General features: G+C 44.1%; 1 protein-coding gene across 1 annotated transcript in view; it reads left to right on the top strand.

Annotated features, from left to right (window-relative positions):
* Positions 1–2,207: 2,207 nt before the first annotated feature.
* LOC124722353 overlaps positions 2,208–11,472 on the top strand; it is a gene marked incomplete at its 3' end in the record, with an annotated part of 821,905 nt that continues 812,640 nt past the window's right edge. The window contains exon 1 of the mRNA XM_047247526.1: positions 2,208–2,571. Coding sequence (XP_047103482.1) covers positions 2,557–2,571 — 15 coding nt within the window. The remainder of the gene's footprint in view (positions 2,572–11,472) is intronic.

The raw sequence follows: 11,472 nt of genomic DNA, 5'->3' as shown, positions 1-11,472 counted from the left end.
CTTCGTCACTGCAAAAAATAATAAGACAAATCAGAAAATAAATAATTTATACATACAAGGGAATACTAATAAACTGACTGGTTCTCAGTCGGAATAAGAAAGTTTTTGCTTCAATTGCCATTAATATTTGGGCAATATGTTCTACGTGTGATAATAAAAAATACTCAGTTCTATCCGAACAGGCCTCGGAAGGCCCAACAGTATCGACGGACCGCTGTGTCCTCCTCAGCTGAGGGGATGATGCGGATACGGAGGAGCATATTGTCAGCACATCGCTCTCGTGGCCGTTGTCAGTTTTCATAACCGGAGCTGCATCTTCTTAGTCAAGTAGCTCCTCAGCTGGGGTCACAAGGGCTGAGTACGTCCTGCTTGCCAACTGCGCGGACGCGGACGGTCACCCATCCGAGTATTAACCAAGCCCGATAGCGGTGAACTTCGGTGATCTGACGTGAACCATTGTTTGCATCTGCGGCAAGATCGTTAGCTCATTTGTAAAAATACAGCTACAGAAATACTGTAGTAATGTTTTAACAACCAATTCGCATATATTTTACATTTTTAGATGAAAATAACAAAATGAAATTCAAGAAAAATCTTTCGATACGACTTCTGTTTCTTACACAACCCAATTCTTGGGATCAGATGTTACAAAGTTCACAGTAGAACTTCATGTGCTGTTGAGGAAGACATGGCACCATAGGCAGGAGGTCTTCCTGTTTTGTAGTCGGTAAACACGGCTGCTTTCTCAGATGACGTGTGGCATAGCACTCTCAGTGTTTCATCTTTTGAATTGACTGACATTTTTCCATTCTTCTGTTTCAGAGTAAGAATTTTTAATAGATGTTTGAGGGGAATGAGTATGAGACATTTTGATCATAGGCCTATTGTATTTAGAGCTCGTACACGCTCATAGTGGCAACATTTCGGCAGTATATTTAAAAGCAGAGCAGTTGTTTGCATTGGAATTGCGTGGAATGGGTTCATAGCTTCTAACTCAAGGATCTTCCTTGCCCTTCTTTCACCTTGCACCCATTAGTGATAAACGTTTGAAAGATTTTCTCAGTGATTTGGCTCTTCGAAAAAGTCTAGGGACACGCAACAGAGTACCGAGAACACAATAGTTTTGTGTTAGCAGAAGAGCCAACACCGTGTTACGAGTGGAGGCCGAAATGCACGCGTTTTAGCTCAAACAGGCTAGCATGAGGAGGGAAGAACTATACTGACGTGAGGTCTGAAACATGACAAGGAATGAGAATTCAGAAAGCGGACGTAGTTAGTTTGATACTTAACTTTAATCCATTAATGATGAACGTCGCTCTTGACGGTACATGACTGACAATATTATCTGTTCAGAATACATTCTGGAAGATAGTACCTATAGTAACTGAATATGGCGCCTTGCTAGGTCGTAGCAAATGACGTAGCTGAAGGCTATACTAAACATTCGTCTCTGCAAATGAGAGCGTATGTAGACAGTGAACCATCGCTAGCAAAGTCGGCTGTACTACTGGGGCGAGTGCTAGGGAGTCTCTCTAGACTAGACCTGCCGTGTGACGGCGCTCGATCTGCAGTTACCGATAGTGGCGACACGCGGGTCCGACGTATACTAACGGACCGCGGCCGATTTAAAGGCTACCACCGAGCAAGTGTGGTGTCTGGCGGTAACACCACAAATAGCACTGAACTTTATGAAAAAATGACGCCTAGAGCGTTTGACATTTACACTCATAAATATAACTACGTCGGTTACACTTATCTGCTGCTCGGTGTGACTGTGTTCGGTAGATGTCTTCTTTTAACCTACATTAAGCTCCGAGTAAGGTAAGAATGGTGTGAAACGATCTGTACGTGATCTGGACGAGCGAGTGTGTTCTTATCGGTTGCTAACTAGAGTCGGCTGTGGCGCCCGATAGCGCGAACAGTGGCGCTGCCAGCGAAGGCGCCGGCTGAGTGGCGCGTTATCTGCGAGGCGTGGGCCGAGGCGTCACAGCGTGCAGCCGTCATAGACGGCGAGGCATCCGCCGCTTTTCGCTAGCCGGCGAGTAAATGGGCCATGTGACCGAGGGTGGATTGTTGCGGCGGCGGCGGCGGCGGCGGCGGCTGTGCCGGCGGCGTGGAGGGGGCAGCCCGCGGCGGGGAGACCGCAGGGGAGGGGGCGGGCGCCGCAGCCGGCGGCCGGCGGCTGGCGTGTCAGTGCGCGCGCGACCGCCGTCGCATGCTGTAGTCGGTGGTGCGGCCGCCATGTGGTCCGGTGCGTGCGACCACACGTGAGCCATGGGCAGCGACTTCACCCGCTAAGCCGCCACCCAGTCATGGTTAGGGTGTTCCACCTGGGGCTGGTTGCTGCTGTTCTGAGTGCCCTGTCGTTGGCCAGACCCCTACAGCCGGATAGACTGGAGGCGCACGAGCTGATGGTGGCGCCCGAGCTGGCCGTGCGCAGTGAGCGCAGCGCCAACCTGTCGCACATCACGGGACCCGCGCGCAAGATTCAGATGTACATCAAGAACAGACACTTGCAGATCCTGCCTGACGGCACCGTCAACGGCACGAGTGACGATGTCAGCGACTACAGTGAGTAGGAACCGGTCCTAAGCCCTGACACTTCCGCCGGAAGTGTTCTGCGTCTTGTCTAGGCTAGTCTTCCAGAACGCTGTGTCTTGCTTTGTCCACTTGTCTCCCTGCCTCTGTGACGAAACGTGAAAGTAGATTCTCAGTATCCCGCAATTGCCTGGAAATATCGACGTGACCACCTCTACTGGTGACTCCTACAATTTCTCCAAAAAATGAAAAACAAATAAAAAAATCGCAAACTTTACTTATATTTCCGAATTCCGGAGATGGACGAGGCTGATATTAAACTAGCTGAGTGAGAAAATTCGAGGCGTGAAGAACGTGTTTTGACTCCGTTGTGAAAACCTAAATATACAACAGAAAATGTTGCATCATTCCTGAAATGTTCACGATTTGCTTAAAAACCGAAAAAATGTGTAAAAGTGCCTATTTCAAACTACTTCGTCTCGAAGTATCGTAATCATCCTGTTACACCTTCCTTCGAGCTCGCCGGAAGCAGTTCTCCGCCGAAAATGCTAGTAAGTCCAAAATTTAGACAACAACAGAGGTTCTTCCGTTCCGCTGTCATCTTATGAGCAGTATCTTTGTTTTTAATTTTTTGTTAAATGCCCAGTGACGGGGGGAAGATACTTTCGTCGACCGTTCCATTTTTCGGGAGCGGCCGAGGTAATTTACTACGAGGCCGAGACCCGGCCGCGTATTGTCAGCCGCTACTCTAGAACATGATTTACGGCCAAGTAAATCCTTCCTTTCGATTTAAGAGGCGGGCGCATCTGTAGCGCAGCGGAGTCCCGCGGAAGCGGCCCTCGGGCCGTCTTCCGGGAGCGGGCTGCGGGCTCCCACCACCGTTTACCTTCGAATTAACGCGGATCTACTAACGGTAACGTGTTTGTGCAGCGGAACGTGTACGCTTCTAGTTGTCTAGTTCTTTCTTTCTTTGGCTCAAGTTTCCTCATTTGTCCACAGACTGCACATAGTAACCGGTCGCTGTGAAATATTCCCCTCCGCAGTGGTCTCTCTTAAAACTGCCATTTTTCGCCTCAGCACACACACGTTTAGTGGTGGTGCGCTTCCCCTGATGCAAGTTAGCTGCAATGTGGTTGAGCAATCCGTGGTAACTGCTTTTATATTGCGCGTTTCTATTCGTATCGTACTGTTACGTTTACTAAGACTAGAGAAACTTATTGTGTGATATCGCGTTTGTTTAGCCCTCTTATCGAGCTCCACAGCTGTATTTCGCATTAACCTTGTACCCTGCAGCAATACCGATACATCAGTATGGTGTAATCGATTTGTAACTGTTTGATAATAGCTGCCCATAGTGGAACCACCTTATACGTGCCTATCTCACTAACATTTAGCTTCTTTGATAATTAAACTTCCGACACACTGCAGTCACCACAGATTTCACTTTAATAAAAATAAGAAACTGTTAAAGAAAGCAGACATTACATTATACGACATACAGATCTCACTTTAACGAATAAATTCGGTGAGACTACGGAAGAAAACTGAACTCACACTGGCCGCAGTCTTACTAACACGTTTTCGTGTCACCAGTTCTTCAGTTTGTTCAATCTGACGTTTAGTACGCAGCGACACCGTATTACGTATTTCGTCGGTAATCTGGTGAAAACTATTGTAAGGGCAGTGTTTGAGTACCGCTGCTCCGAGAGCGAGAGCCATTGGTCTCGAATTCCGGGTACTGGCGGCTTTTGGGTTGCCATCTGACAGCATTGTAAGCAGGCCCGGGGAACGTGCGGAAGGTGGAGGCGGCGTTGTTTGTGCGGGCAGTCGAGCCGAAAATTATAGGCGCAGGCGGGGGCGGGTCGGGGGTCGCGGCGCTCCACTTGTCGCGGGTATCGGCGTCGGCGTCTTCGTCGGCAACGCGGGTACCCTTCCAAGGCCAGAGTGCTGCGCCAAAACCGGTTCGGTGCGCTGGCCGCGCCAAATCGCGATCCGCTTCCACCTGTGCCCGAGCCGCCACCACGCGCACCCACCTCCGCTGCTACTTACCCCGTCTAATCTCTCCTCTCCACACTTCCTTTTACCTCGCGCATTGCGGGTGAATAGGGCGGCCAGAGGCCGCATTAGTTCCTACAGAACACCACAGTAAACACTGAATCGTGCGAAGTCTAGTTGTATACTATTGACTGCTAGGAGAACTCCCAATAACACGTAGCTGTAACTCGCAAGTTCTACGCCTGTGTTCCGCAAGACACCGTGCAATCTGTGGCAGAGTCCGTGTGGACCTCCATCGTACTATCCCATCTTGAAGCTGACGCACTCAAAAATGTTAAAAAGCAGGCACACAGGAGACGCAGATCTTTCGTGTAGCGTATTGCACTGGAGGTTACGTGCTATTTTGTGACGCCGCCAGTGTGTCAAAACAAATTGCACATTTCCTCTTTGAATCTCCTCTGTTTAGATTATTTACTATTATGTGTCACAGTCGTCTAGAACCCTCTAAATGATAATACTTTCACTATTTGACCGTTATTTTATTTCCTTTTGGATACACTATTACAACAACCTACATAAATCTCTCATTTTGTACTGTAACACCCCATAATAAGTGGCATTTACATTATATTAGTATGATTAAATAATTAATATTACCTTCTTGACATGTAGTACGACATGCAGTACAACTAATTTCGAAATGACAATAATGAATCACTTAAAATGACTGTAAAGCCGAAATTGCAATATCTGCTGCAGAAGTAAATAAAATGAGTCAAATGACGAAACCATTGTCATTTTAGATACTGCGTGCGTGTGAAATCTTAAGGGACTTAACTGCTAAGGTCATCAGTCCCTAAGCTTACACACTACTTCACCTAAATTATCCTAAGGTCAAACACACACACCCATGCCCGAGGGAGGACTCGAACTTCCGCCGGGACCAGCCGCACAGCCCATGACTGAAGCGCCTGAGACCGCTCGGCTAATCCCGCGCGGCATTTTAGATACTGCTCTCTTTCCTTCATTAACCAAAATCTCTAAGAGGCCCATACTGACGGACAGCACTTAAGATTCGATCGGATCTCTCTCGTACATGAAATACATTTTCTATCATTTTTCTAACGTTATTCCTTCTACGTTTACGTAATTCTTTCACCTCCAGACCGGTATTCCTAGATACTTCACTGCAGCGTGAAACAATACTTGACTCGTTCCATAGGTTAAATGGTGACGGGAAAAACAAGTGGTTTTCATTTGTTTCTACATTTTATTACAAACTTTTAAACTACTGTGTACTACCAAGTTCTCTCTTTCCTTACCTTATTTAGTTGGGAAGGCTTGCAGAATGTGCAGTAATGTAATACTTGGCAACTGTCCAAGTTGCCACCGGCCCTACACCAACAGCACATGTTGGCCGTGGTCGAAACTACCACTGACTTCATCTCTACTTGAATGCCGTCTTCTCTTCAATATGTAAATCGTGTTCTCTGAACTTTCGTGTCAAATAATTGGCATAGCGAGAATCTGAGGCGCATATGAAGAAGCAACTTAACATTCTTCCTGCCGGTGTCTTGAAAATCACATGAAATTCCTGTGTGATAATACAGCCCTGCAAATATTTATGTAGATTGCCGATTCTTCGTTTGTCTAGCCCATCAAGCTGCTGTTAACACAACAATTGTGCTTGCGACTTAACACAAAAACCAAATAACTGTTGTTTAACGAAATCCCATTTTTTCACGTTTGCGATGAGTTTTGCTCATCTTAGTGTACATTGGAAGTGATCGAATTGTAGATAAGCTAATTAACGTTAACCACGCAAATTAGTTGGCAGTCTCATACGATACCATTTGATTCGTGGAAAGAGAAAGACAACTGACAGTAATGAGATGATGTGTTCAATTATATCCTCGTCTTTCGCGTTTGAATTACATAACGTATAGAACTTATGTACGGTAATTAAAAGTAAATTTGAATGTTGCAAACTAAAGCGAGTTTGTCATTGGGTAACGGTGTTTTCATATCGGTGGTAGATGGAAAAATCGTTTTATTAGTAACCAATAATATTTATCCATTCTATGGCAGAGTTAGAGGTACAATGGACGTGCCTGCTGGCAGAAAGGAAGCCACACGGTGCCCGCCGGGAGTGCCTCAAGAAAACTTGTCACAGTTGCCCGAGGCTCGGCTCGCATCAGACAGTTTCTTTCCGGATGCAACCCGCAACTCAGGCGCCTTTGTGTAGGTCTCCGCCCAGTTCCTTTTCTTATTTTGCTGGAAGACTAAACAGTATGTTATGGCTGGAATATCCGTGCGTGTACTCCCAGCTGTATGAAACTGGAAGAATAAAAGCTTTCTCCGACGCACATCTTCACTGTCAAAGTAAGATGTTCAGAAGTCGTGCAATCCAGATAGTAGAGAATTCAGCAACAATCACCCTCTATCACTTGACATAGGTCAAACAGTGCATAACATACAGTTGGCGTACTTTCAATTAAAGTGTCGTAGGAGCATAGTACAGGAAAGAAACCGTTGAACGCTTTTAGACTCGTGCATCATGGATCTACTAAGACGTTCTTCCAATCTACCTCTGACACATGTAAAATATCGTTATTTTGAAAAGTAAAGGATGTTTCCGAGTGAGTTATCTAAATAAAAACCTTAAACAAAAATGCTCGAAGGTTTTCTGTTTGATCTCTCTCAGCGAAACTTGAAATTGGTAGAGGTTGTGGTAGGTCTCGAACCCACAACTCTCTTACAACAGTCCATTCGTTTCGGAGAATACGGATAAGGGACACAACAGTGTTCAGTAATATCACCAACAATGCAAAGAACGTTTTATCATAGGCACAGGTACGCAAATTTATGGTGGTACTGCAATGCAGGCCAACATCTTTAAAATCTCACGATCGTTCACTAGAGAATTTCTGGACTCACCCAGAATTGATGAAAAAAATGATAAGCGTGTTTTTAATTTGGCATTATTTAATTCAAGCTTATTTTGTTTCTAAAGAGAATGAAAAAGAAATCGTTATCTCCGGCATACCGTATATATTTTTAAATTACTCCGCAAGAAGGTAAAGAGAGTGTAGATACAGTTGTGGGATCTACTGCCTTTACGAAGTAGAAAGATCTGCGCTGGAGGTAAATGGCATGTCAGTAGATTTCAATAGATGAAAATAAACCAAACTTCCCTTAGTCCTACAGGTTAACGGTATTACTGAAATTTTTATTGTTTTTTTCTGCACAGCAATATGTGAGAGGGGTTACAGTATTTGGTTCGTAGGGACCGCAGAAATACCGATAAGGGAAAAAATAGGCTGAAAATGGTATATATCATATACAAAATTCACTTTATCGCTTTAAGTACAGAAATTTTTATTTATTTTTTTCTGACTGTGGCGTTTATGATCTTTATCTTACCAAGGAGACGAGAAATGACTGAGGAGTGTTATTTTCTCTCCCATGGACTGAACACTGAAGTGGAAATGTATGTGTTAGGATGTTTGAGGGTCCTTTCTGTTGTGTATTCCGGCTACACACCGCTGTACCATGCTGAATTTGAGAGTTAACATGGATAACAAAAATGAAGGTTGAATTACGTGAACTGTCGGCGAAATCTTTCATGTCACGATGAAATGCCTTAAGACAACTAATGTTCGTTAGCAAATTTACTACAGTGTGCACCTGTGTTCAGAACGAGGTGACGTAATGTTTCATACTGTGGACTCGTATTCGGGAGTGACAGGTTTCAAATCCCTGTCCGAGATTCCTGTTTTGATTTTACCGTGGTTTTCGCTACTTCGGCGTCAACGGGATCTAAAACTCTTTCTTCGTTTCTCAACAGCGATGCTTGTGGCTATATAGCAAGGTTTATTGTATATGTCGACCACTTTTACAGTCTCATTCACGCCACAATGATGTGCTTCTGTGTTCACGCTCATATTCTATTGTGGCTCATCAGTGAAACGTTAATCTCTTTTCATAGGTATGCCGTTCTGATCGCGGAATGATATATTCCGTCTGTCAGTTTCCTGTTTCGCTAATCGCATGGGATGAATGCAAGATTTGTTTCTTGCTACTTGTCCAAGGCCTCAACCGGTTCCTTCCTCGGTGGCTATAAAATCGATGTCGTCTGTCAGCCACGACCTCGCTGCCGACGAGAGGAGAAACCCCAGTCACAGAGTCACAGCCTCTTTCTATCTTCAGGAGCCAAAGTTCGTTGAAGGAGTGCGTCATTCTGTCATTTCTGTTCAGAAGAACGCATTCTTAATAAAGAACTGTAATTACGCCAATCAGTGAAGCACACATTTTATTTTATTTTTTTGCCACTTGCGAAACTGATATTAGCGGAGGGAACTCAGTACCGACAACATCTGCAGAAGTATTTAGCTGATGAAATTTCCCGGTTGAAAATGCCTGTCAGATCGAAACTCGAAACAGGGACCTTTGCCTTTCGCGAGCAAGTGCTCTTTCATAGAGGTACTCAAGCACAACTCACGACCCGCCCTTACATCTTTACATTCGACAGTACCTAGTTTTGATATGCAAGAAATTTTCATAATACCGTACACTCAGCTGCAGAGTGAAAAATTCATTCTATTTAGCTGTTAGATAAATTAAATGAATAAAAATACAATATGTACAGTCGAGTACTGTGAGTTATTGCAGATTGGTCCCAGGTATCATCAAGGGCAGTTGTTGATGTATCGTATTCTTCATTTACGTACATTTTTGAGGTCGGTATAACGCAGAGTTTGTTCTTACACTTTCTATGTAATGCGGTTACAATTTGTTTAGTTATATGATCACATGTTCAGATGATTATAGTAAGAGGAAAGGTAATAAGTTCAGAGGTGCACCAACAGCCGTTCTAATCTCCCTCCCCCTCCCTGTGTGTTTGGTTGGTACCCTCCAGAACGCACCAGACAATGTGTCGTGTATTACAGACTCAGACTTGGATGTGCTTCGGGCTTGTGGCGACGAAGCTGCGCGCCAGGCTTCCCTTTCAGAATGCAACACCTTTCGACAAACAGAAATAGACGAGACAGAGGCCAGCTTGCCAAGAAAATGGACTAGCATGAGGTGTGTCATCTCCGGCCGTACGGCAAATATTGCTGCCAGCTGTGTGCAGCAGGCCTTTCACCCGCTCTTTAGACGCTCATTACGGAATAATGCGCGCCACCCGTGTGATCAACTTTTTTATTACTCAATTTTGTGGCCATTACGAAAATGTGAAATTATCCATTAATTATGTATTTTCTTAGCGAACAAAAAGATGTGCGACATTTGTAATGTTATTTCGTCGCGTTCACGTGCTTTTCAGTTGATCCTGAACTCGATATCAAGCTAGGTGGCGTAATGTTTGAGATATTGGATTCGTTCCCTAAAGGTGTTGTAATAAATTCCAACATGCCAGTTTATTTGGGCGTCAAACATTACCGAAGCAACTGCAAGCCGTGTTATTTTAATTAGCTACTCCATTGCCAGCACTGATCAATCGAACTTAAACCTGAAAACCTTTGTTTCACAAGAGGAATCTGTATATTTATGCGTTTGGCATTTCTGAGACATCGGATGGGGTACTATGTAGTCAACATAGTCATGGTTCACATCCCACTGCCACTCTACTGCGTCAAGTTTCTCGCAGTTTCTCTAAATCACGAATTTCTTCTTAAGGTTTGCCTAAGGACAAGAGTACTTTCTTCCTTATACTTTGTCCGATGAAACGTTTCGTTCTGCCTTCACAATCGAAACTGCCAATTGTATTTAATTTGTTACATTATATTATACAGCGTGTAGAGGTGGCGAGGTTTGAAAAGTGTGCGGACTTGATTCTGCTGTGTCTTTAGTGATGAAACAATTTCGAGGTTTAAAACTTAAGACATAATGGCCGGAAAATGGTATGCAACCAGTTCCTCGGTAGCACGCGCTCAGTAATTTCATCATTGTCTTACATTCCTTAATGCTTACAAGTGAATCGCTGGTTTGTTTCTTACGCACGTGTGTCTTCTGTAGACCTCGTGAATTGCAACGTATCAATGCCTTCAGCGATATCGCTCGCAGTATGAAATTTAATTCGAAAAGAAAAAGTGATGGAAACACCTTCGAAACATATTTACCTTGCTAAGTGGAACATCACGACGCATTTCGTCAACAGCATATCAGTTGTGTTCTTTGATTTCCCCTTTCCACAGCAATGAAACCAATGCATGGCCAGAAATGAAAAAATACTTTTTGTATCCAATACTTCATATTCTTTTGTGTGTCTGTCCTACTAGTCAACTATGTGTCAGACTTTGCTCGTTTATTTTGTGCTTTCTCGTGTTTTACTGCAGGAACATGGGACGAACAAGCGACTGAGTAAAAACGTTGGCAAAACCGCTAAAAATCTCATTCAAATTTATTGGCGAGTTAGATACTTTGAAAAAAAAAAAAAACATTTCCTCCTCGAAAAGAGACATATAAGTCATTCTACCATTCTAGAATATGTCAAGCCATTTTTGCTGTCAGGTTACAAGATGGTCATCTCGATTGTAATGGGAACCTCGTAGTAGATATATATTGTAATGTTTGTTTCTAGGAGATAGGTTAATTGTACGATTGCATATCACAAATGTTGTTGAGTGAGATAGCGAAACGTTTAAGGCCATGGATTCGCTTTTTATAGAAGAGGCATTCAGATTCCTTTGTATCACCTTTGACGAATACACGCATGGTTCCTTCTTAACAAACCGGACGATTTTCTTCACCACTCTGAGCCTCTTCCATGTCTGTAACGACTTTATCGTCGAAGGGACCTTACACACTTCCTTTTTCGTAAATATTATGGCGTTTAGTTGTTTTTACCGACTGTTTTTTACGGAAACATTCCGCGACAGAACGTGTTTGTTCGGAAACTGCCGAGGGAGACTGATGTGTGACAGTACGGTGCGGCGC

The sequence above is a fragment of the Schistocerca piceifrons genome, chromosome X (genome assembly GCF_021461385.2).
Source record: "Schistocerca piceifrons isolate TAMUIC-IGC-003096 chromosome X, iqSchPice1.1, whole genome shotgun sequence".
NCBI classification, from domain to species: domain Eukaryota; kingdom Metazoa; phylum Arthropoda; class Insecta; order Orthoptera; family Acrididae; genus Schistocerca; species Schistocerca piceifrons.
Note: the sequence above shows the minus strand (reverse complement) of the source record. Positions and strands in the feature narration are given on the sequence as shown.